The sequence below is a fragment of the Sebastes umbrosus genome, chromosome 21 (assembly GCF_015220745.1).
Source record: "Sebastes umbrosus isolate fSebUmb1 chromosome 21, fSebUmb1.pri, whole genome shotgun sequence".
NCBI classification, from domain to species: Eukaryota; Metazoa; Chordata; class Actinopteri; order Perciformes; family Sebastidae; genus Sebastes; species Sebastes umbrosus.
Genome location: NC_051289.1, coordinates 8,116,497 through 8,142,182, shown reverse-complemented (window position 1 = coordinate 8,142,182; position 25,686 = coordinate 8,116,497). Strand labels below are relative to the sequence as shown.

The 25,686-nt window shown below is 40.7% G+C and overlaps 3 protein-coding genes across 4 annotated transcripts in view; 2 read left to right on the top strand and 1 right to left on the bottom strand.

The window, feature by feature from the left end:
- smchd1 (structural maintenance of chromosomes flexible hinge domain containing 1) overlaps positions 1-10,225 on the top strand; it is a 32,726-nt gene extending 22,501 nt beyond the window's left edge. Inside the window, exons 32-47 of the mRNA XM_037757155.1 lie at positions 77-234; positions 1,449-1,564; positions 1,657-1,718; positions 2,672-2,759; positions 2,990-3,121; positions 3,811-3,966; positions 4,069-4,195; positions 5,150-5,269; positions 6,038-6,117; positions 6,222-6,344; positions 6,571-6,752; positions 7,378-7,487; positions 8,551-8,621; positions 8,706-8,874; positions 8,959-9,117; positions 9,922-10,225. Of these exons, the coding sequence (XP_037613083.1) occupies positions 77-234; positions 1,449-1,564; positions 1,657-1,718; positions 2,672-2,759; positions 2,990-3,121; positions 3,811-3,966; positions 4,069-4,195; positions 5,150-5,269; positions 6,038-6,117; positions 6,222-6,344; positions 6,571-6,752; positions 7,378-7,487; positions 8,551-8,621; positions 8,706-8,874; positions 8,959-9,117; positions 9,922-10,016 (1,948 nt within the window). The 3' untranslated portion in view covers positions 10,017-10,225. The remainder of the gene's footprint in view (positions 1-76; positions 235-1,448; positions 1,565-1,656; positions 1,719-2,671; positions 2,760-2,989; positions 3,122-3,810; positions 3,967-4,068; positions 4,196-5,149; positions 5,270-6,037; positions 6,118-6,221; positions 6,345-6,570; positions 6,753-7,377; positions 7,488-8,550; positions 8,622-8,705; positions 8,875-8,958; positions 9,118-9,921) is intronic.
- Positions 10,226-11,050: 825 nt separating this feature from the next.
- Positions 11,051-24,238, top strand: emilin2b (elastin microfibril interfacer 2b). Its single transcript, XM_037757125.1, has 9 exons — positions 11,051-11,286; positions 12,218-12,343; positions 13,346-13,521; positions 13,599-15,167; positions 21,217-21,429; positions 21,516-21,569; positions 21,658-21,708; positions 21,803-21,919; positions 22,247-24,238. The coding sequence occupies exons 1-9, from the start codon at positions 11,168-11,170 to the stop codon at positions 22,576-22,578; spliced, it is 2,757 nt and encodes a 918-aa protein (XP_037613053.1). The 5' UTR covers positions 11,051-11,167; the 3' UTR covers positions 22,579-24,238.
- Positions 23,009-25,686, bottom strand: part of LOC119480642 (phosphatidate phosphatase LPIN2-like) — a 19,320-nt gene continuing 16,642 nt past the window's right edge. The window contains exons 20-21 of one of the 2 annotated variants that reach the window (XM_037757124.1): positions 25,495-25,615; positions 23,009-24,224 (exon numbers count right to left, since the gene is read on the bottom strand). In XM_037757124.1, the coding sequence (XP_037613052.1) occupies positions 24,222-24,224; positions 25,495-25,615 (124 nt within the window). In that variant the 3' untranslated portion in view covers positions 23,009-24,221. Of the gene's footprint in view, positions 25,616-25,686 lie in introns of both variants that reach the window. The other variant, XM_037757123.1, reaches the window with a different exon arrangement.

The window sequence follows — 25,686 nt, the reverse complement described above, 5'->3', positions numbered from 1 at the left end:
ATTTACATTACTGTATACATGACATTATGTCTCACCAGTTACTATTGGGAGTGTTGTTACCCTGTTTTTCCACTAGGGGGAACTATCGGCTGGAGTTTAAAGGTTCCCTCAACCAGAAACCGATCCCTGGTCCATCAGTGAAGCTCACTGTGATCCCTGATCCCACCAAACCTGTCAGCCTGTCAGTGGAGTATAACACCGATGCCATGTTTCCTGCTGGAGGCGTCTTCCCAGGTTTGCCTCTCTACTGTAACTCTTGTTTCAATATGGCTACGTTCACATTACAGGCTTTAATACTCAATTCAGATTTCTTTTTTGCCCAGATCCAATATTTCTGCCTAGACTGTTCACATTCAGGTTCATGTTTGACCCATATTTGACATCAGTGTGAGCGGATCTCCAGTGACTGCTAGACTTCATTAACATATTGCTCATTTAACAGATCAGAGTTCCCCGTTACACAGATATTACTCCTAAATCATAATGTATGACTTTGTAAGACTCCCAAAGAAAGACTTTTCGTTTCGGCTGATATTAAACTTTAACAGCTCTTCTGTGTACTAAGTTACATAAACTAAAGTAAGATGTGTAACGTTACTGTTTGATATCCCAAAACACCACCAGTCAGCACATCCAATCACTTTTTAAAGTATATGATTTTATTAAATCAGAGTTCTGCTTTATGAAATATCACAATTTTTTCAGAGGAACTGAGTGAATTATGAAAAGTCTGTTTTATAAGTTATTAATTTACATTTTAAATACATCAATTCTGCAACTGTTTCCTGCTGTCGGAGCAAAACCTCCATTGACAAATTGTTAAGATTAACAGAGCCAAACAATCCTTCTAAAAATATAACTTATGATTTCTTACGACTCGTATAGACACTAACTCATTCTGTAAACATAAACATAATTAGGTATTAATTTTAGCTCCATGTAAAGTGATTAAACGTGATGTTTCCCAGATAAAGCTCGTCTTAAATGGGAGTTCTACTGAGGGAGACGCGCAGAGTTTAGCAGAAGAACATGGAATATAGAAAAAGTATTTTTGGTCAGGTAACACACTGTCATAGTTCTGTGGAGAGAGAGGTTCTTCTTCTTCTGTAGTTTAAACCGACCGCTCCGACACTGTATGGTGAGTGATCTGCAACTGCGCATCGAAGTATAATGTTAAAAAACATACATGAATTCCGATACGACTGTTCTCACAGCAGTCGCATGGCCAGTGATCAGATATCGGATTTAGAACAACATGAAAGTGGCCCAGATCTGATTGGAAAAAATCTGATTTCTGTGTCCACACTACTCTGAAAACATCAGATCTGTGTCTCATGAGAGCAAAACAAATTTGGATTTGGGCCACATTTGGTGGTAATGTGAGTATGCAGCCTAAATACAACCAGGTTAACGCCTCTTAGCAATCATAGCTTTGTGTGTCTGTTCAGTCTTCTCAGTGATGGTGGTGTCTGATGAAGGAAGCCCGATTACAAGTTTCAACCCCGCTGCTGCGTCCATGTATCTGTGGAAGGGAGTGCCGTCAGGAAAAAAGCCTCCACAAGCGGTGAGTGACCGACTACCAGCAGAAGGACTGTCACTGATTCTTATTCGCTTTTCTTTTAAACTAATATCTTATTTGCTGCTTCTCTTGTCTAGGCCACTGAGCTGAAGTGTAGTAAACCCATGAAGAACGAGAAGAATGACCGGTTTCACTTCAGGTAAAATGCTTATACATCTTGTCTGCTTCGGTCTGAGTTGTTGCGGGAAGTTTAAAGGGATAGAGTTGGATGATGAGATTGATACCACTCTGATGTCTGTACGGTAAATATGAAATGACTGTAAGCAGCCGCTTAGCTTAGCAAGACTAGAAGCAGGAGGGAACAGCTGGCCTGGCTTTTTTTGCTAGTCTCAATCAGAGTGAAATTAATTTATTTTCTGGTTCGGTTTCACAGTGCACAAAGTATAGCAATAAAAAAAAAACGTTTTGCTTAGGGGCGTGTACGAAGGAGCAAATTATTATTTTTTGTCTCGAGAACTCCCACTTCTATGCAAGGAATGGAAATATTGCCGTCTCGAATTTCTTTATGGCTTTTATGGACGTTATTCTGTATGTTCTCTTCAGCCGAGATGTCAGGCAAACATCAGACTTCTGCAGAAGTCCAAGTCACTCCTCTCTCACTCGCGTTAACCTGTTATTTACCTGTGTCCATTAGGGCTGGGACGATACACCTATCTCCCAATTTAAAGGCTATCACAATACTTAGGTGCCGATTCGATATCTATTGCGATTCGATACTACGAGTTATTGTTAACTTTTGTTAACACTAGACCATGTGGAAAAGTTGAATCATACACTTGTTTGATTTTCAGTATGTATGTAGTCAGAGATGTCCTGAAGGCAAACACATCAGTCATTGTCAGGAATTATTTATTAATACATTTCCCTCACAAATTATTGGTATTTTATTTTAATTTATAAAGGACATTTAATGTTTTATACTTCTGGTGAATATAATCTTATTTCCATATATGTATATACAGTTCCTTTTGTTAAAGCTGAAGTAGGCGAGATTGGAGAAAGCACCTAAGAAATGTAAATAGACTGTATATACTGTATATATATATATATATATATAATATAAAATGTATTTTTTGCTTTCTTTCTCTGCAGAGATAAAGAGATCCCAGAACATGTTGGAAAGCACACCATCCAGTTCGCTCTAAAAATCGTCGAAACAAATGTCCTGTTCAGTAATCAGGTTGGTTGATCCCAACATCTGGAACACCACAGCAACTTTATGAGTTCTTTCCACACACCTAACAGTTGACTTGAAAAAATACAAAGCATATGGAGACGTCTCCACGGTGTTGTCTCTCATAACCGTTCAAGAGGAAAGTGGTAGTTCATTGAGTTGCAGCAGGGGTGTAGGTCATCATCCTGACTCACTGGGAGGAATGACTAACCTCAGCACTGTTTCCTGTCTCCTAGATTACTATAAACGTGGTGGCCAATCAACCTGTCAAACTGGGACCCGACTCTCAGCCGCCAACCCCAGTTGTTTCCTACAGTAATGTCATCGCCAACCGAACCTTGGTGGAGAATATGACTCTGAGGATAATGGTGAGCTCATATCTTTAGAAGGCATACATGTGAATCAGCTTTACAAGTAGATGTGTGAATTTGAACCCTCTTGAGACCCCGGCAGACATCACTGTCTTTAAAGCCCCCTCTCCACACAGTTTTACTTATGATAGTTAATAGTCAGACGTAATTCATTACCATGGCAACCAGATTGCATCGTTTTTCAACCCATATTAAGACAATTTTTTTTTAACTTGACCACTCTGTATAAAATGACCTGTGGTGACCTCTAGGATAATTACAGCCTCATGAAACTTTACAGCCACAAACTAGAGACCTAGAGCATTTAGAGGATGGATGGCTTTCATAGCTAGATTGACAATAAGGGGGTTTCTGAGAAGTTTACACAACAGAAGTGCTCGCCATCTAATCGCTGAAAAATGCAATTCTTGCAGAAATCTCCAAACGTCAAAAGTTTTTGATCCCAAATCACAGCATGGCTTTTTCTATGATGTTCCTCAAGATCTTGGTGTCTTAATGCGCTATTTTGGAGGGATTATTGATCATTTTTAGCAATTCTCAAGTGTCAACTATCTCCTCCTAAAGACCCCCTGTACTCCCTTAAAAAGCCAATAACAGGTCTATTGTGGGCCTGTTAGAGTTAAAGCTGTAATTTGGATGTTTATCAGCTGATGTACAGCCTGATTGAGTTCTTTCACTGATTCCAGGATTCATATGGAAACCCCGCGGGGCAGGACCTGGACGGGAACGTGTTCGTTTCTATAAAGAACTTCAGTGAAGTGGGCAACAAAACCCTCCCTGTGTTCGAAGGCAAAACCAACAGCTTGAAAATGAGCTTAGTTGAAGGGAAGGCCCACATCCCTGTGAGTAACCATTCGTCATAGGACACACCACAGCCTTTATTTTTGTAATGGCACCATGATGCACGTCACACATATGATAATTGTATAATTTATTCTGCACAGAGGCTGGCTATCATGGAGAACAGCCCCGGGGAGAATGGAAGCGCATACATCCTCCTCTTCAAACCTGAAGTGTCGATGGTTCCCATGTCGCTGGCTGCTTTTGAGCTCCTCTTCCTTTTTTACAATGGTATGATTTAAAAAAAAAACTTGGGCTGTAATAGGTGCATGAATGTGACATGTGACTCATATTTCACATCATATTATTAGATGGTTTGAAGTGATATGATGAGCAGTCTAAGTTTGAGTAGAGGAATCACTATATTCTTTTCTTATTGTGATTTACAAAAATCACATTTTCTCACTCACCCTTAGTGGTATTCAACCATGCAGAGAGTTTTGGTTTCATTTGCTCAGGTTTTGAGATATACGTCTCTTATGCCTGCTTCAGACTACACAATACTTTCGGTTACGATGGTCACTATGTCAGATTAGGCGATTAAGAGTCATAAAGAGTCAGACTACACGTCGGTCCCTGACCATTCATCGCCGGTCGTCTTTCACGATGTGTGTGATCAGGAGGGAAGCTTGATGCTAACGGCAGTAGCCTACTCACCGGGTCGCTGAAGTGCCTCTGCTGTTTGACGCCAGCTTTTTTCTTTTTTCACCCTGTCGCGGTAGTCCCTCGAGGAAACATCAAAAACGCTGTGGTTTTCTTGCCATAGCAGCAAATCTTTCTTCTATTTCACAATTCCGTCTCCCAGCGCCAACATCGTTCCTCTTTCACTTCGCTGATCAAATATGAATCAGTATACTGTTACTGTAATGACTATTTATCTCCTCAGATGTTTTCAGAATCATCTTGTAGTGAACTGTTTAGCTGTAAAATGAGAAAGTTTGTGACCAGGCCGCCATGTTGAGATCAGTTGAGGAAATGCCAAGCACCGCCCACCAGCCGGAGCAAATGTTCTCATTTATCACGGATATTTTTCTGTAATGAGTTCCTGGAGAATAAGTTTCTTAGTAACCACCATTCCTACGTAAGTGCAGAGTAATCTGCATGTCGTACTTTTGCAAAGGTTTCATTTCTAATTTGCGTGAACTAAACTTTTAAAGTTTGTCTATTTATCTTTCTCTGTTTTAGATGCAGAGAACCAACGGAAAATGTCTGAGCTGTCCAGGAAGAAAGATGAACTCACTACTGCTGTTGCTAAATACAAAGACATGTTTACTGACCATAATGAACTCGCTACTTTGCTGGCCTGTAAGTTTTTATCCTCTTTTTTTTTTTTGGTCTAAATGAGCTAATATGCAGTGTGCTACCGGACAAATGGGTGTCGTTGGAAATGTTTTCTCATTACTGTCAATAAGTGAGTTTCAATACCAAAACAATATAGTTTTGAAACACCTTACATCAAAGAATAGAATCACTTCTTTTGTTTTTACAAACAAGCCCAAGTTCTTAAAGGAACAGTGTGTAACATTTCAGGGGATCTATTATCAGAAATGGAATATAATATTCATAACTATGTTTTCATTAGTGTATAATCACCTGAAACTAAGAATAATTGTGTTTTCATTAGCATAGAATGAGCCCTTCATATCTACATAGGAGTCCGCCATGTTGCTCCATCATGTTTCTTAAACCTTAATGTAATTTAAACGGGTGAGTTATATAAAGATTCACCCCGTGTACACTTTTCATGAACGGAGAAATTAGCTATAGAGACCAAAAACTGTTTTTGTACCAGGTTGTAAACATGATTATTTCTACTGTAAAGTTGGGCATTTTAACATGGGGGGGGTCTTTGGGGATTGACTCGCTTTTGGAGCCAGCCTCAAGTGGCCATTTGAGGAACTGGTGTTTTTGGCACTTGCGCGCGTTTGCTTCATTTCCCATCCTCATGCTGTTGCATTTCGACCAAGAAAGTATTGAAGTACAAACCCAGCCCTGCTTGTCTTTGCTTTATTTCTGCCTCTGCCAATATGTGTTTGAAATGGTCTCTAATTGCAAGTACTTCTTCCATCGTAGCTAGTCACAAGAGTGCAAGTGGAAAAGAGGCTGACATCAGAGCTCTGTTGATCAACAAGAAAGTGGAAATAGCACAAACTGTATGTATAAGATGTTAATTCTACTCACACTTCTGTATATGTAGACATCATGATCTAATTTATATATATTTATAGAGAGGTGACATTTGCATGTTTTCTTGTAGATCCCAGATATTGACAGACTCCTAAAAGAGAAGGATACAGAAGCCCAGAGGATCCTACAAGCACCCAGAAGAGTTTTCTCCAACACTGATCACTTCGGGGGGCAGCAGGATGTTTTGGGGATGGTAATGTCATAAGAAAGAAGGACTTTTTCTGTTGTATTAGCACCTTAAACACCCAGTGTGTCATTGCAGGAAATGGTGACAGACAGTGCAGAGGTGTCCAATCAATGTTTATGTTAATGTGTGAGTCTGAGAGTAGCTTAGCCAGACTGAAGAAAGTATTCTCACAGATTGCACAGTTTATTTTCCAGAGCTGTGTGTGTTTTACGCTTCTACCTTCTGAATGCAGGTTGGCCACCTGGCGTTTGTGCAGGACGACGACGCAGCGTGGGTTATCTCCTGGCAGATCAGGGGTGACATGAAATGCGTCATCACCAGAACGACCGCAGCAGCAAAGAAGATCTATGCCGACACCCAAGGCAGGCAGGAGGTCATGCCCCTTGAAAGTGTTTTTGTGCCACGATACAACAGGTACACCTTCTGCGTCAATGATGGATTTCTTTTAAATAAAGCTCAATGCTGTGGTCAAGTGTTCCTGCACTTTAAAGCTATATTTGTGTTCACGCAACTGAGTTGCTTTCCTGCGGAGATTCCTGTGTGTGGTTGATTATAGTCTTTAATTGTTAAGCCGTCTCCTTCCCCAAATCCCTCCAACAACAGTCATTTAAAGATCATGTGGCACCTCCTTCTTGCACAGACTGTTTAACACCTTCAGTGAAGTGAAGTCAATTTTATTTATATATCCCAATATCACAAATATTACAATCTGTCCAACATACGACACTCTCTGTCCATAGACACTCGATTCGGATGAGAAAAAACCTTCCTCCAAAAAATGGAAGAAACCTCAGGAAGAGTAAAATAAGTTTGTGTAACATGCTCATCACAATTTCCAAAAAGCCCCCAAGGTTGCGCCTTCATGTCTTGTTTCGTCTCACCGAGAGTCCCAAACCCAGAAATCTTCAGTTCATTTTCACACGAGAGAAAGAAAAGAAATCATCACAAACGTGAAGCTGGAACTAGAGAAAGTTTGGTATTTATAGTATTGTTAAAATAATTTTCAGATCATCTCCACTAAGATTTGATTTGCTTACAGGCCGATGCCACATATAAAAGATGGCCGCAACCTCTTTGAACCCCCTGGGAACCCAGTCTTCGCCAGAGACCTCCTGCATTACCCCAACGACCCGGAGAGGTGTAAGATCGGTGAGCTGCCTCAAATGGATTTCCACTGCTCAGTGTAACATTGCCTAGTGGTTGTTTTTTCATTTCAGATTTACATTACGAGTCCTGGGTGTCTGCGGTTTTCTAGAGGCTTCCCAGGTCTCTTTGTGTTTGCTGTTGTTGGGGCATTTCCTTCACGCCCCCGCTACTCCTGTTGAGTCTAAATGGTTCCACCTGGGATCCAGCCTCACAGGGTGGAGGGGTGTCCTCACCGGGGGCTTCGTCACTGGGGCAGAAATTGGGTCCACATTAAAATTACTTTTCATTTAGAGTTTCTGTAGTTTTGGAGTTCCTCCTATTTATTCAGATATAGGGTATTTATGGTTTGTATACATTGAGACATAAATATATCAATAGCCATCTTAAATAAGTTCTTTATTCTCCTTTAATCTCTTCTTTGTGAAAGTTTTTCATCAGTATAAGCAGTAAAAAAAAAAGTTATGAATGTTTATATTTATCTCAACCAAGGTTATAATAGTTTTGAATTTTCAGTTCATTTTTATTTTATTTTAGTTTTGACTTTTCAATTTCAGTTTAGTTTTGTTTTCAGAGTGTTTTAGTGTGTTTGCTAGTTTTAGTGTCAGTTTTTTTCAGAAAGGTTTAGTTTTTATATATTTAGTTTTACAGCAGTTTTAGTTTTTTCATAGGACCAGGTATAATGTCTCAGAAGTATGTAGCTATATATACTTGAAAAATACATGGTTGGAGAACTGTTTAGGAATCGCCATAATGTTAGCACCACTTTACTAAAGCAATCGCGGCATCTCCTGGAAGGTGAAGTCCATTCAGGTTCTGAGGTTCAATGTCACGAGTGTTGACGAAAATTCCTGCTGTCAGCTTTTTTTGGTAGTGATATATTATATATAGCTAAAAATGAATTTATTCGTTTTTATGAGTTTTTACCCAAGCAATATAGTTTCAGTTTAGTTTAGTTTTTTCTTAGAATATATAGTTTTTATTTAGTTTCAGTTTACTAAAAATATTTTAAACTGCATATTTTCGTTTTAGTTTCAACAGCTCTGACCGTTTCCTGTTTCCTTTGCAGCTTTTAAAAACCTCCTCAGAGACACTATTCTGATTGACGACCTGGACTCTGCAAACAACTACAGAGTGGCGGTGAGTGATGCTCGCTGGTGGAGCAGTGCTATACATTTACTGGCCGGGTGGTTATTTTTCCTCTAAATGTGCCGTTGCCTACAGGTGGCGCGCAATCAGATGGCGTGTCCCACCATCCTGACCAGGCAGGGGGAGAGGATCAGTGCCAGTGGCAAGTTCGGAGGCGACGGGAACAGAGCCCCACCGATTGACACATTACTAGTGTTTGGAGCCCCCATCCCACAGCATTACTACGGCCTTAAAGAACACATCGGTGACGTCTCTCATATTTTAAGGTTCATTTTTGCGGTCCTGTTCAGTCAGATTGTGCTTTAATTTCTCTTGTATTGTTCGACAGACCTGCTCCGCCAGTACCGGTCCGCTCTGGAGAAGAAGGATCAGGCAAAAAAGGAACTCGAAGATCACTTAAGAAGCATGAAGTCTCCTGAATTGCTGAAAAAGAAACAAGAAATGGAGGAGCATAAGAAACAGCTGGAGGAGATTGAGAGACAACTTGGTATGTTTGTTGACCTAAGGGCAGAGAATACATTTACAGTATAAAAATCTTATTGCTTGTTATTTTTTTTGCTAAGAATCTTGGTATCATCTTTGACCGGTAAATGACTTTTGATCATCCCGTCACTAAACTTGTCCAGTCCTGTTTTCTCCAGCTAAGAAACATTGCAAAAATCAGATGCATCTTGTCGTCCACGGAACTATTAATTCACACTTTCATTTTCTCCCGTCTAGACTAGTGTAATTCCCGCTACACCTGCCTCAGTCAAACTGCTTTAAATCACCTACGGTTGGTTCAAAATGCAGCTGCCAGGTTATTAACCACATCTAGCCAACCACTGTTCTGACATCCCTCCTTTGGCTTTCTGTAAAATTCAGAATAAGATCTGGCTAATTACATATAAAGCACTGCATGACCTCGCCCCCAGTTACATACCTGATCTCCTAGTTCCATATTCTACCTGTCGACCACTCCGATCCTCAAATCTCAGCCTTTTTATCGATCCCCGAGCTCAAACTGCAAAACAAAAGGTGATCAGGCCTTCTCTGTCTAAGCCCTAAACCTCCGGAATCACTTCCCCCCAATCTACCAGAGCTGCTGAATCTCTGGACCGCATCCACATATGTGTTTGTCTGTTTTAGTTTAGTCTGTCTCTCATTGTTTCTGTGTTTCATATTCATCATTATTGGATGTTTTATTTGTGCGTGAAGCACTTTATAACGGTGAGTTTTAAAAGGTGCTGTATAAATAAAGCTTTTCTTAATTACTTACTATTCTAATTGATCTGTATTCTTCTACTTCTAGTGTCAACACCAGTACGACCAGAGAAACGGGGTCTTGCGGAAGCTGGTGAGCCGTCCGGCACCAATCCGAAGAGAGCAAAGCAGAGATCCATATAAGACGTGCATGATAGATTGAGCACAAACCTCTGGTCATTTTATTATGTTCTTATTTTTGAGCTAATTAAGTTGTTGCAATTTTTATTTGTACAGATTTGTCTTATTATATATTTTTTAACACTACTGTAACAATCAACATTGCTTATGCATGACATAATATATCACAAATAATGATTTCTCTATAGCAAATACATATTTACCAAGATTGGTCTTTGCCTGTCATTATTTATTTTCTTTTTTTTTCAATATTATATTTATTGTTTTTTTGTTCATTTGAAACAACAGAACAAACATTCACAAACGTCCCCAATAATAACATTGAATCATATTTTACATGTTAACTAGTAAAGGACATATTCACCTCACTAGTTAACTAGTGACCTACAATGTCCTGCACTAGTTAACTAGTGACCTACAATGTCCTGCACTAGTTAACTAGTGACCTACAATGTCCTGCACTAGTTAACTAGTGACCTACAATGTCCTGCACTAGTTAACTAGTGACCTACAATGTCCTGCACTAGTTAACTAGTGAGGCTCAAAATGTTTACTAGAGAAAAAAAGTCCAGTAGTTGCACTAGTGAACATCTTTTTTTACCTTAGTAGTTAACTAGTGCGGGCCAGAAAGTGCCACTAGTTGCTGAAAAACAGTGACTTGTAAGAGTTTTGGTTCAACTAGTAAGACAAAATGTCCAACTAGTGGAGGACACTGACGTCTGATATCAAGGATATGGAATAAATGCTCAAACGGCTCTCCATAGGCCTATGACATTGTGTTTTTGGAAGAGTTGGATGTGAGCTTTGGTGTGGGGGTGTGGGGGTGTGTGTGTGTGTGTGTGCGTGCGTGCGTGCGTGCGTGTGCGTGTGTGTGTGTGCGTGCGTGCGTGTGTGTGCGTGTGTGTGTGTGTGTGTGTGTGTGTGCGTGTGTGTGTGTGTGTGTGTGTGTGTGTGAGCTGAGAAAGTGGAAAAAAGAAAAAGCATCTGTCAGTATTGGAGGGGGTCCCTTTAACGTCACACCCAAGGAGGCTGGAAGGAGCTGGTTCAGGTCTGAGGGAGCAACCCACGGTGCCTTCACTGATCTCTGGACCACAGAGCTCCTCTACTGACTGCAATCTGAAAACATACTGGAGTATTTTAAAAACATTTTAACCATGAAGTGCGCACTTTTTCATTTATTAATGACGCTTCCTCTCATCGGTGGATCACCTCTCCAACATAACATGTTTCAGGGAAACGCATATTCTGCTACTGAAACACGACAGAGAAACAAGTGAGTAATGGATGTTTATATTGGTTGTTAACAGTGGCAGCTGGTGGAAATGTTTCTCAGTGTGATTTAATGCAAAAAAAAGTGAAGGTATCAAAAACACATTCCTACTTTACAGTTAAATAATTAATTATTTTATTCCAACAGGAAGAGTAAATAATGCTTTGAAAAACACAACAGTATAACATGTACTCAGTGGTGGAATGTAACTAAGTACTTAAATACAATTCTACTTTACTTGAGTATTTCCGTGTTCTGCTACTTTCTACTTCTACTCCACTACATCTCAGAGGGAAATATTAGACTTTTTACTCCACTACATTTATCTGACAACTTTAGTTACTTTACAGATTCAGATTATTAATATAAAATATAATCACATTACAATCAAATTACATATTACAATGAAATTGAAAACATTTTTTTTAGTGTAGCATTCCTATAAATAGAAGACTGGGTATAAATATATGTATGTATACATCCGTTTCTGGACGCATGTGTACATTTATAAACATTTATGTATATATACTGTATATTTGTTTTATGAACTTGTCCTACCATTTGACCACTTTTATTATTATTGATATGTTCTGTGATGTTCTGTTTTAACAGTTACCATATCTTTTACTTTATTTATCTGCTTTTATTGTCTTGTGAAGCACTTTGAAACATCTGTTTTGAGAAGTGCTATATAAATAAATTGATTATTATTATTATTATTATAAATTACAGATATTACTGGGTGAATTCCATATTTAAAACACAAATATTGACAATTTGTATAATTTGTATTACTATTATTATTAGTAGTAGTAGTAGTAATGTTTTTTTGTATGTGACTCAGGGAGGGCGGTGCCACTGGTTGTGAACTACTCATTGATTTGATCCATTTAAGCGTCTCATTTATCCTCTTCTGTGTCTTCCTTTTCTGCAGGAACTGGTGCGCCTACGTTGTGCACAAGAACGTGAGCTGTGCCGTCGTGGGAGGCACGGAGAGCTTCGTGCAGCCGGAGGTCTTGCCTTGTCCTCTGGAGATGCCAAACTGTGCGCAACAAGTGATGTAAGTTCCCAGAAGTCTGTGTTTTACAAACTGCCTCTCCACATCAGATCTGCTCCCTCTACATACTCATAATGCTAATTTTAGAAATATATTACTGGATTATAATTATTGATGCATTCATGTGAAAGTATTAATAATGTGCAGCTGGTAAAGATGGAGATAGTTTATAACTTCAACTTTAAAAACTGAATCTTAATCTTTTAAAAAAACCCTCAAATTAAAACTTAATATATATATGTATATGTGTGTATAAGTATATGTGTATATATGTATGTATATGTATATTTATGTGTGTATGTATATATATATATATACAGTATATATATATATATATATATATATATATGTATGTGTGTGTGTGGGTATATATGTGTGTATATGTATATACGTATATGTGTATATACAGTATAGAAAGTAGAAATCTCAAGTTAAGTACAAGCACCTCAAAATTGTACTGAAGCACGATACTTGAGTAAATGTACTTAGTTACATTCCACCATCGGGTTACAGTGCACATATTTCCTTTGTTTTTAATGTGTCTTTCTTGAAATGAATGGCTCTCTAATATAAACAAGATTTATTCTTAGAAGAATCTTAAAAACATGACTCAGAAAAGCAGAAAGATTATTCAGCCATCTGTATCGAATCTGGCAAACACAGACGGACATTTCTGACTTTGTTTTGCTTCAGTATTCACGGAGCAACAAACACACTTGTGAGATGTAGTTAACCATGGAGTGACAGGGCCGTGTGGGCCAACAGTGTCCTCATGAGTGGAAGTAGTGGAAAGTCTTAGCTGCTTCCTGCCAACTGTGGGATTCATTAAATGCAAATGTGACAATTTTGCATTGTATTCCTGAGAGGGAGAGTTGAACATCTTACATTGAGCATTTAATGAGCGTAATTATTATCTCTTATTATACTGTGAAACGCACCTTTGTACAGAATCTGTGATTGTTTTTAAATAATGTATTCATGTCTTCATGTGTTAAATGCTTCCAGATATCGGACACACTTTAGGCCCATGTATAAGATTGCATACAAGACTGTAACGGAGCTGGAGTGGAGGTGCTGCCCGGGGTACCAGGGCCATGACTGCAGGGAGGTGAAAGACATAACGCTGCTCCAGGTGGAGCGTTTGCCTCAGGCCCCCTCCGGACATAATCCAGTCCCACAAGGTGATTATAACTAAGGAAATGTTGCATGAAAACATGTGAAACAAAGTTAATCCCCCTCTCTGTTTTCCTTGCTATAGCTCCAGATCGGCGAAGAGAGACCCAGAGGAACCATCCATGGAGAGGGGAGGGGCAGTTCGGAAGTCAGAGGCCACTGGGGGGTCATGGAGGATCTCAACACATGGAGGACGAGATGCAGCGGCTATCCCAGATGGTCCTCGACATGCAGGCAAAAATGACAGACATGTCCTCCAATCTGCGACTGGATTTCCAAGAGGACGCCAGTAAAATGCTGATCACGTTGCTGAATGACTACAAACAGCCTGCCAGCGCCAGACAAGCAGAGACCCACAGCGTTCAGGTGCAGGACTTCTCTTTTGGGAGCGAGGCAATGCAGATGGACGAGGTCATGAACAAGATCGGCCAGGTCACCGACGATCTGGAGTCCAAGAGCAACGCACTGGATGACCTGCTGGGCCGTGTCAACCGCCACGACGGACAAATCCATCTGTTAATGGAGGCCGCCCAGAACCAGCTGCCCACACCCCCTCCTGCTCCTCCAGCCAGCGATACAGACCTACGTGCCTACCTGGACGAGAAGATCAGCGCTCTGAGAGAAGAGTTGATGGAGGGTATGGACATCAAAATGGCAGACATGAAGAACTCGTGCAATTATAAAATCTTGTCCGTTCAGGATCACTGTGAGGAACAAGAAGCCAACTACCTGAGCCTGATCGAGCTCATGGACTCAAAGGAAACGGACCTCCGCAAGGAGATCCAGGACCTTGAGACCAAGCTGGTTGATCCTGGAAAGTCCCGTCTTGAAAACATTGAGATCCGTCTGAACTCATCTGAGAAGACTGTAGTGGCCCAGTTCCTCTCTGTGGAGGAGAAGCTGAAGAAAGAACGAGCAGAGGCCATCAGAGACCTGAGGGAGACTCTAGAGGACAAGCTGGCCTCAATGGAAGACAGACTTACCACCCTGTTAGTAGATACAAGCCCAAACTCCCCATCTGGTGGCCTTTTGACTGACTACCAGAGCTGCAGAACTGCTGTGAATGCTATAGAGTCTAGTCTAAAAGCTCAGATAAATGGCCTTGGAGCCGTGGAGGGGCAACTCCTCAACTACAGCACCAGCATTGCCGACGTACATGGCGAGTTGAGCTATCTGAAAGGGCATGTTGGCAGGTTGGAGGACTCGCTATCGGATGTAGTCCACCAGCAGTCTCAGGTGTCTCCGATCCTCAACTCCACCTGGGGTCAAGTTAAAACTGGGGCTGAGCAGGAGGCCAAGGACCTTCTGGAGCTGAGGAAGCAGCTGTACGAGCTGGGCAGGGAGGTGAACCACTGCAGGGAACAGACTGAAGATGTCGGGAAGGAGATTGCACACATGGACAGCCGAATTGTTAGCGTGGAGGGTGTATGCGGCAAGCTGGATCCCATCTCCGGTAGCCTCCAGAGGATCAAAGAGGGTCTGAATAAACACGTCACTGGGTTGTGGACTTGTGTCAACCAGCTGAATGGTACGGTTAGAGCTCATGCCCGAGATATTGGAGGACTGAGGGGAACTTGTGAGAACCTCCAGAACAACATCTCTAATGTAGCCAAAGACCTCCAGGTGCTCAGGAACAGCAATCATGGGAAGACAGGTAAGCTGCAAACATAAACCCATTTTAATGCCTTGATGTGTGAATGATTATATTATATAATAGAGATTTAAAGCAACCCTTGCATTCTACATGAAAACGATATTCCTCCTACAAATGAAAAGTTGAATCCCTCAGCTATAAAACAGACTCTTGCTCAAGTCAAAACCAGGCGGCTACCTCCGGAGTTGAGAAGTGAAGCCAATGCTGAAGTGCCTTAAACTTGCATTCTTTCTAATAGCCAGCAGGGGGCGACTCCTCTGATTGCTGATTGTATAGAAGTCTGTGAGAAAATGAGCCTACTTCTCACTTGATGTATTACCTCAGTAAACATTGTAAACATGAGTTTATGGTCTCAATCGCTAGTTTCAAGTCTTCTTCAATACAGCATGATGTTCATTTAGTAAATTATGGTCCCATTTAGAGTCAAATAGACCATAAAGCAGGGTATGCTTTAGGGCGTGGCTAACTTGTGATTGACAGGTCGCTACCACGATGTTGTCCGGTCTGGGAGTTGTCAGTGTTTTAGTTTTACAACTTTAACCCTTTCACAGTGTGTTTTCAGTTCATGAAAGTTAATTATAACGTTTTGGTCACCTAAAAATGTCTCATTCAGCTGTCGGTTGTACTCAGCTCCGCCCTCTCGTGTCATTTGTGGTTCCAAAAAACCAAGGTGGTGACGGCTGAAATGCCGAACTTGAGGCTTCAAAACTTTCAAAAAGCTCTTGTGAGACTCGCTACCCGACGACCTATCCTCACCTTAACTGATCAAGGTCAATGCCTAACCTTAACTATTCAAGGTCAAAAAGGTCAAGGGCTAAATCTGATTTATTATCCACTGAAGTTTAAATAGTCGAAGCTTGAGATCAGTCAAATAGCTGTAATGTTCCCCCAACTTTTTAGATCATCGCTTGGACTGGAGTCCCGTTTGTTTCGTCCATTTATTGGAGCGGCTGCGATGTTGGAGTGTGTTTCAGAGTGTGTGAGTGAGGGGAAGTTGGATTTTCATGTTCTCAGCTAAAGGAGGCTTGATTGAAGACACATGCTTGATTTAATAGACCCCTCTTGTGTTGAGCAATGCCTTGGCATAAAGCAATATTGCTTGCTTGGCTTTTTTGTCCATCCAAGTGTGCATTTATGTGTGTCCATAAACTCTGCACGTGTATGTATCGTTTTTTGGGTGTAAAATGTGATCTCATTTAATATCCTGGATCTATTACCATATCATCAAGTACAGATTTTCACATCAGTGCATATGTTGCATATTTCTCGTATGAGCCCGTTAATGGTGCCTATGAGACCGAGCTGGACGTCTCAGTCTCTCGCAGATGTAAATGTGAACTATAAGCACGCCCATAAGGTTTACGAGACAACTCTCTTCCTCTGGGACCGTCAGTCGCTGGTTTACGTGGCAGGTGATGCAGCATATGATCCAGTCCAGAATCTCATGGGGGGTGAGCTGGAATAGAGTAGTCCTGGTTCTTGTTCTGGTAGATGCGTCTGATTCATCTCTGGGATGCCAGTTTTCTGTGATGACATGTTGCCACATGGTTGTTGTCATCATATGGCATTCAATTCATCATTCTGTCATTGGGAAGTTTTGTCATTAGTTCCACTCATGCTCAATGTTACCAGGAGCCATTTGAATGTAAAAAAACTTGTTTGTCTTTGCCCTGTCGGCTGCCTCATCCTATTGTCTCCCTTCTCCTCTGCTTATCTGAAGAGAGTGGAAAAAGCTGCTTGGACGAGTCCATTACAGAGAGACCTCCTCCACACAGCTTATCACAGGGAGCACTCTTTATATCAGAGCCAAGAGCTTCAGTGTGTTTAGATTAGGTGCTACTGTCAATCCTTTTCCTCACAACCTCTTCGGTGCTTTATTTTACTCCCGTCTCTTAAAGCCCATCTGCAGTTTTCTCACTTTTCCTTTTAACTTGCACGGCTGAGCTCCTTTTCTATTTAAATAAACAGTGTCACCACTCAAATCGGCACCAGGGTCCCAAGGGTCGTTTGTCAATGTGTTTACCATGATGTCACACGGGAAATGTGAGGGTCAGGAAAGGGACGAAGACAGACACACTATGTCATTCTTGAAATTATGTTTCAGCGCTGATCATGACGTTTTCGCTTTAATTTATTAGGGCCTGTTGACTCATCGTGACAGAAGTATATATATAAGCCACTGAGGTTTTGCTTGAAATCCACATTTCTTCATTCAACAGTGGGCCTCCAGTGAATGTGCGTAACAGCTATAGCTCAGAAATAATAATTGAACTGAAATAAGCACGAAAATCAATTCTTGAACTTGAAATAGTTTGAAACAGAAATTAGTACCATTTTCTATCAGGCACCATTCATAAAAGGTTTAAAAGTTGTCGCTAATAGTTTTATTAATGATTAATCAACCTTTAATAGTGCTTTTTATTACACGGCTGTGTTGAATACCCGATTCTGATTGGTTAATCATGGCATTCTGTGGTCTGCTATTTCCTTATAACAGACCGTTGCTATGTATAACATACCGTTGCTATGGGCGCAGTTCTGATGATGGACTCTAGCGGACTGTTTTTGTGTCAAATTATTGATTTCTTAAAATATATATGTACAGTTAGCAGGACAAAGAAACCCCTTGTGAAAGAAACCCCTTCAGGGCGATGCAAGACCCCTCAGCTTCACGTCGCGGCATGGTCCTGTCGGGGATTCTTTCACAACAATGACCCGCTCCCTATGTAGATATGAAGGGCTCATTCTAAGATTCTTAGTTTTAGGTGATTATACACAAAACATAGTTATGAATATTATATTCCATTTATGCTAATAGATCCCTCCGAAATTACACACCGTTCCTTTAATATTTTTTTCGCTGAGCCTTTAAACATAGCCATAGTTTTAATTAATTGAATCCACGATAACGGCGCAAAATCCCCTTACAGTATATACTCCTTATATATATTGTTATTATTGTAATTTATATTGTATAGCCTAAATAATTGAACACCAAAAAAACGGTATTAGCGGTGTTTGTGTACGTGGAACCATACACTACAAAGTGCCACTTCCTCAGTTTGTCAGTGTGCATGTGTGAATGTATACGTTTCCTAATCCGTTTACTTGCGTTAAAGAACATCCTTCTCAATGTGTTTGACAAGGCGGCCTCAGCTCAAACAGCATGGTTGAGCTCTATTATTGGGACGCTGTGAGATAAGAAAGCCTGCTTTCCTGCTTCTGACCGTGCTCAGTGGAGATAAGGTGACTTGTAGGGTGACCCACTCTGGTCAGCGGTCAAACGGGATAACCCCATGAACCAAAAACAAGATGGGACCTGACAGAAAGCCCTCAAGTGGGTGCGACAGTATCTGACATTTAGCAATTTCCCTTTTCTGAGGCTGGATTTATTGATTCTTAAATGAAAGTCTTTAGAGCGCAGTGTGTTTTTCTGTGACTCATAAAGTCAAAACGCACCAAATTGCTTTGCAATCATCATTATGATGTGGTGTGTAATGTGGCCATTCTCGTAACACAAGGGGCTGTTGTATCCTGGAACTGTGGGGGGGAGGTTAAGTGGTAAACAACAAAGCGTGGGTTTCCCATGCTGCTTTGCTGGAAGGATGCAAATCTGTGGTGGACGGCAGACCCAGCTGCATTTGTTTACAGCTCACCTCTTTCATCATGACAGACGCTCTCGCTGGCATACATCCTGTGTTTGCCTCTTTTATCCTCGTAGCACTAAGCCTGAAATCAGTTTTGAATCCATCCCGTAAAAGACTACTCACATACCTCGCTGTATATGAGGAGCGACACCACTAACAAACGCAAACCGGTGAAACATATGCACATGTGTGTGTATACGCAGACTTACCCCCTGTGCTGTTTTATGGTTACACCACCAGCCCCTCTCCACATGTTGTGTTTAACAGGCAGGCTTTTCTGGCTTCTATACTAAATGACCCTTCTCCCCGAGGTGAGGGGACAAGCTGTCTACCGGTGATTGAACATGTGGCCTTGTCTCGGTGTGCTGCTGGCTGGGATGCCTTTTATGTGCTGCTGCCTTTTCCGTTTTGTAGAGAGTTTGTGCCCCCAGCCAGGAGGGTTGATTTGTTGATAAACTCCAGGGTTCGTCTCAGCCGCGGTTCTCAGGAATGCAGCGGTGCGTGTAGTTACGAGATGATAACCATATGATGGGAGAAGTCTGTCATTTTCTCTGTTTGTGTCCATAATAAGAGGCTCGCATAATCACACAGTTTGGCTGTTAATGAGTCGACGGTAGCTTTACCATAAACACAATGTTTCTTGAAAAGTGAAAATTAAAGTGAAAACGTGGAAATACATCATAGAATATAATTACATGTTATTCCTATGAGGTTTGTCAATATTTGTTGGTGCAAACAAGTAATTATAAAAGTTTGTTAAAGGGACATATCCTGCTCATTTCCAGGTTCATATTTGTATTTTGGGTTTCTACTAGAACATGTTTTCATGCTTTAATGTTCAAAAAACATTATTATTTTTCTCATATGTCTGAATATACTGCACCTTTATTCACCCTCTGTCTGAAACGCTCCGTTTTAGCGACAGTCTCTTTAAGACCCCCTCCTGAAAAAGCCCAGTCTGCTCTCTTTCTGTCGTCCCCCCTTCTTGGGAAAAGCACAAATGAATGTGCAAATTAATTCTGCAAGATAAACTGCCCCAAAATAAAAGTTTTATTAGACACAAAACACACAAATCTCTACCGTTCAATTGATAGTGAAGTCGAGAGCGAGATACTTGTTGGTCATATTTTGGATATTTTCTTCTTTGTCAAAAATCTGTTCATCTTGTACATGCTTCTTATCATACAGTGAGCGAGTGAATGAAGTGCGGGTGTGATATTGATTAACTGTCAGCATCGATTTTGACCAGTGAAAGTAGGTTGGAAGTGCGCAAAATTGTGCATAAATAGAGTCAGGGCGAGCGATGTTTCAAACAAGTGAAACATCGCTTTGCCTGTTCGCAGACGCACGGAGCAGGTTAGGACATCTTCATTGGGGAAAACTGAAAGAATCTGATGTGCGCTTGCTCGTTTGCATCGTGTCCAGTTATGAAGAGGTGTCAGTTGTGGTCTGAATAAATCTTGCAAACCCGAATCTCGATTACATTGTTTGCATAAGAGCACATTCTTTAGCTTATTGTTCCTTCATGAATATGATTTCTTTTTTAACTCGAGGTGCTCTCGTCATTTTTCCCTCTGGTCATGTGTGACCTCCTGCGATGGCCCTGCCCCCAGTTTGATTTGCAACATTGCCCACAATGGTCAGGGTTTCTTGCAAATCAACGTGCAAGCATGCTTTATGGCAATCAAATAGTCCTATAATTTCCATTTTACAGTCGTGTCTAGATGGTAACCCACAAATTGCGAAAACTTGCAAAAACTCCTGAGACTCACTGCCTGACGACCTATCCTAACCTTAACTATTCGAGGTCAGTGTCTAACCTTAACTATTTTGCGAGAGTTTCGCAACTTGTGGATTACCTTCTAGAAACAACCCCATTTTACCCAGAAACACATTCTCAATTAATTTCCCAGAAAATGTACTGGTATCTTGAAATATATCAATATTGCAATATACTGTAAAATGACATATACCATGACAGAAGATGTTATCCATACCACCCACCTGGGTTTGAAGGGTAGAGTTACCTGTTTATATTATAAAGTGTACATATTAGTTCCTTCTATTATGATCTTCAATAGACTTTGTTTTTCACAGCAGATGCTTTAACTTGTCAGAGCAAGAAAAGGTGTACTGTAACTAATACCATTAGTGGTTTCATGTCAACATGTCAGTAAGTGCTCCCAGAGAATGACATATAATTACAGTAGATATTGCTTTAAGGTGAGGATAATTGTAGTTGGTCAATTATCTTCATAAAAACTAATGGCCATTTGTGTCTTCGGCTCATAATTCAAAGGTTTTTGTCTTGAGTTACGGCCTCCAAACATCTGGCCCTGCATCTGTGTCTCTCTGACCTGCAGCCTCGGCCCCATCCCTCACTCCATATCTGTCTTTTTCAGGTGTTCAGGTTGCTGTGGAGGACGCAGGACACACCCGGGGTTCAAGTAAGAGCCTCACAGGGTCGGTCGGTCCCCCGGACGCCTCCCTCACACGGCCGCCTGTGATGGAGACCGGAGAGGCGGGACCCCCCGGCAAGATGACCTCGTCCAAGAGGCTGCCCAAGGGGACAGACGGCAGCATGACGCCTGTTCAGGGTTATGCTGGAGCTCCAGGTGAGACACACCAACATGTACATGTTTCTCAGGATTATTTCATGTTTCATGAAATGTCTAAATTTTTAAATGTTTTTATTTCATAGCCTCCCCGGTCAAATCCACTGACTTGCAAAAGCCCAGCACGCCACTCATCTCAGGTAAATTACTAATAATTTACTAAAGTTTAACTATCAATTTACCATTTATTAATGATAGTTGTTATAAACTTTTTCTTTTGATCAGCAGATGTGAACATGTCCTACAGACGATCACCACAGAAACCTGCTCCAGCGTCAGGTCAGCATGTATAATCATCATAAAGATCCCAGCCTGTGTTGATATGTTTGTTAATATAATGTTTGTATGTTAATGCTTCCTTTCCTGTGTTCAGGTGAGAAGGTGTCGTTCTCGGCTGGTTTGACTCTTCCTCCGTTCCAGGGAGAGATTGGAATCATTCGATTCAACAAGGTGCTGATCAATGACGGAGGACACTATGACGCTCATACAGGTAAACTGTTGCTACACTCTCACTGCACCAAACCGTGAAGCCTAAACCTACATTTTACTCCACAGTTCAATAGATTCTATTTTCAATTTGATTGATTAATCAGTTGATTATTTTGTCAATTAATTAATTGTTTAGACTATAACATTTTTGAAATAATGTTAATCAATCAATCAATCTTCCGTGTGGTAACTCCTGTCTGCTTCTCTAAACTGGTGGCGTGTTGACGTCATCTACTGTTGGTGATACACTGACTATGGATAAGTGCCTCATATAACCCCCTTCAAAACACCTGATCTAGTCCTTTAAGAGCATCTGTGTTGTTCTCAGGTATCTTCACAGCTCCCAAAGACGGCCGCTACCTGGTGACCGCCGTCCTCACAGCCCAGCGAGGTGAGAGGGTCACGGCGGTCCTCTCTGTGTCCAATCGCAACATCCAGAGGTTGGACTCGACGGGCTTCCCATCAGGAGCGGCGACGCAGCTGTCACATGATCAGTGTAACTGCAGCAGCTCAACCTCACTGAGCCTGGTCCTGTCGCTGAGAAGAGGAGATCGAGCGGGACTCGTCATGACTGCTGGGAAACTCGCCATCTCGTCCTCCTCTGAGATCCTGTCGTCTTTCAGCGCGGTGCTTCTGTACCCCAGCCCATCAACACGGTAGCCATGTCTGTGTTTTTAAAGACACCTGGTGTGGAGTATGGTGAACATTACTGGGGACACGTTAAGGCTAATGGGGATTTTACACTATCAGAGAGAAAGACACTCTTTACCAGCAGGGAACAAAAATAAATGAGATTATTTCTATAATTAGTACTATATAGTGCATTTACACTGCAATTATTTTATATTGTGAAGTTTTGTTTATGACATAGATTTTACAAATACATATTTGTTTGAACATTTGTCATCCACTGCAGTAATCAGACTTTCTTCCTTAATATTAAAAACAGTATCTTATACCTTCACCACCTAGTTAATTGCTAATGTGAATGAATTTTGTGCTAAACTTTGAATTCCAGTTGATCCAATTTGTTCATTAATTACTTAGGAAATCAGTTTTGTTTATTTTCTCAGAAAAGACTTAAAACATCTGACAGTTCATACCAGTTTATTATTATCATCCAACATTTGATTTAAACATTTTATAAATACAATACATATAGTAAATATATGTAAGTTCATACTTAAAACTATAAATTAATGTTTTCCAAGCTCCCCTCTCACGGACTACGTTTACACGCACAAAATATTCAGTTTCTTTGCCCTTATTCCAAAAAAGACAATATTCCTACTAAGTTGTTTAGATGGCTAATGAAAATGAATATTCCACTAATATTCCTGTTTACATGCAGCCGTGCATACTCCAAGTAACGTAACTGAAGTGGACTTGTTCGACCGTGCAAACACAGCTTCCCTCTTTGGCAGTCGGCGTTATTTAGAAATGTGGGCTTTTCTTTTGGGCATGCATCTCTGCAAACAATCGGCTAGTTGGTTTGTGTACTGTCGGTGCCCGATCCGTCCCTGCGTATGTGCTGGCGCCTAGATGTGCCTGTGCAGAACTGATTGAGCAGCCGGGACGGATCGGACAGCTAAATTACGACTCCTGCTGTAGTGAAGACTTGGCCCGCCCTACTCTGCCTCTGATTGGTTAGTACTCATTGCCTTCGTTGGTTGGATTGGTTGGGTTTAGGCATGAGGAGTGAGGTTGGTAAGGGTTAGGGTAAGAATACTTTGGTAAGCTAACCAGAGGCAGAGTCGGGTGAGTCATTTCTTCGCTATAGAAGGAGCTGTAATATCGCGGTCGGGCACTGATAACATGCACAACACAGAGATGACGCAAACGGAAAAAAGGCTGTGTGTCGCAAACTGCGGTCAGAACCCCATTTTAGACACATTCTGAATACGCTCTATAAATGTCCAAAGAATGCTCCTAAAACCACAATATCAGCATATCTCACATGTCTTAATCGGAAACAAAATATACCGTTAACCGTATAAAATTCACAATATTGTCATATTAGTGTGAATGTAAACGTAGTCACTGTCCAACAAATAGAAAGCAGCTCAGATGGTTGAATGTTTTTATCAAAACAGTCATCCAAAACATACTTTGTTACATCATAATGTAAACTGGATTACCACGAGGTAATCACACAACAATCTACAGAAAACACTTTCAGCAGCAAAGTTTCTTCACTGAAAAGTGAAATATGACTCCACGAAACCAGGATAATTCTGCGTGTCGTCTTCACACAAAGTTCATCACTTTCATAGAAAGAATGCATTAAATTTTACTTACAGCCGTTACTGAGCGTGAAAAGGATAAAAACAAAAAAGAGACAGAACGTTAATACACCGTAGTTTCAACCCCGTCTCCTGCAAAATGATGTTCCTATACAACTAAACTGCATTACCGGATTACGGTCCCATATTTAAACATGTGGTAAATAAATTTTAAAAAATGCAACAAAACTATTTGGTCAGGTTTAGTAAAACACAGGGTTTGGCTTAAAATAAATACGCTTTTTACGTTATTTAAATTACAGATAAAAATTAAAATAATTCAACGTTGACTTTTGGTTTCACACGGGACACAAACTGCGGCCTCCTGGGTGAAAGTCCACCCCGACCTTCTCCCTACGCGGACTTAGATTAGCAACGTATTTCTGATTCGTCAAAAACAAACGTAATCCGGGAGAAAAAATGTTTTCCTTGTGACGTAAATGACAATGCAGGTTTGTTGTATATGAGGACGTAATTTCTAGGAGACCGGGCTGGTCGTTTTCACAATAACAAAATCAAAACAAGTCTGGCAAAACATCAGCAAAGATTAATTCATCAAAAAATATATATATATATTTGCTGTAAATCTAACTAACTAAATCTTGATTTTGAAAGATTAATACCAAAATAGCAGCTGAATCTACAGTTCAGAAAGTGCTTTTTTTTCAAATTACAGTAATGCAATTATTAACTATGAGCAAAATCATTTTCACATTATTTTCTTCATAGCATAATAGTGCAAAATCACTAAGCTTTGGAGCAAAGATGTAAGACATTAAATAAGGCCTTAAAAGGATGAAAACATAGCTGCTATACATATTACCTTGTATTTTTTTATGATAGCTCTCAAGTCACGGAGAGAGAGAGTCAGTATTTGTTTCATACCAGGCCGGTGGCCAGTTTAAGCACCTCCACTGCCTAAATAAGTGCTTAGGGAATATCTTTTCATAAACACTGTAACAAAATAACTATGCAAATGGTCAGAAAAATAAGTGATATGTCATACTTTGGCTTTCGTATGCGCCAAAGGCTGACGGCGTCTTCAAATACACCTCTGCACGAAGGGAATAAGCCCAAAATGAGAAGATGATGTAAATAATATGGAATACATTCAAATCTTGTTCACTAAAGTGGAATGTGTCTAAAATCAAACTATTCCAGTAGCATTACAAAACAAACAAAAACCATATCAATATAAGCCAGTGCATTCAGCCATTACTGCTCTGAGTTATGCCGATTTCAAGTAATTAATTGAGAATACCAGTTTGAGTTAAAGCAGCTCCTCAAAACGCACCTCAGCGATGGGCTGTCTCCAGTAACAGAAGGCGCTGAACTCTGGGCAGCAGAAGGTGGCGTTGTGTTGAGAACTTCGTAAAGGAAAAACGTGCTCCACCAGCTCACTCAGCCGGCTGTATCTGTAAAAAAACAACAGTGAGAACAATAAACATTTGAGAGAGACACAGCTGTCAGACACAAACAATCCAGT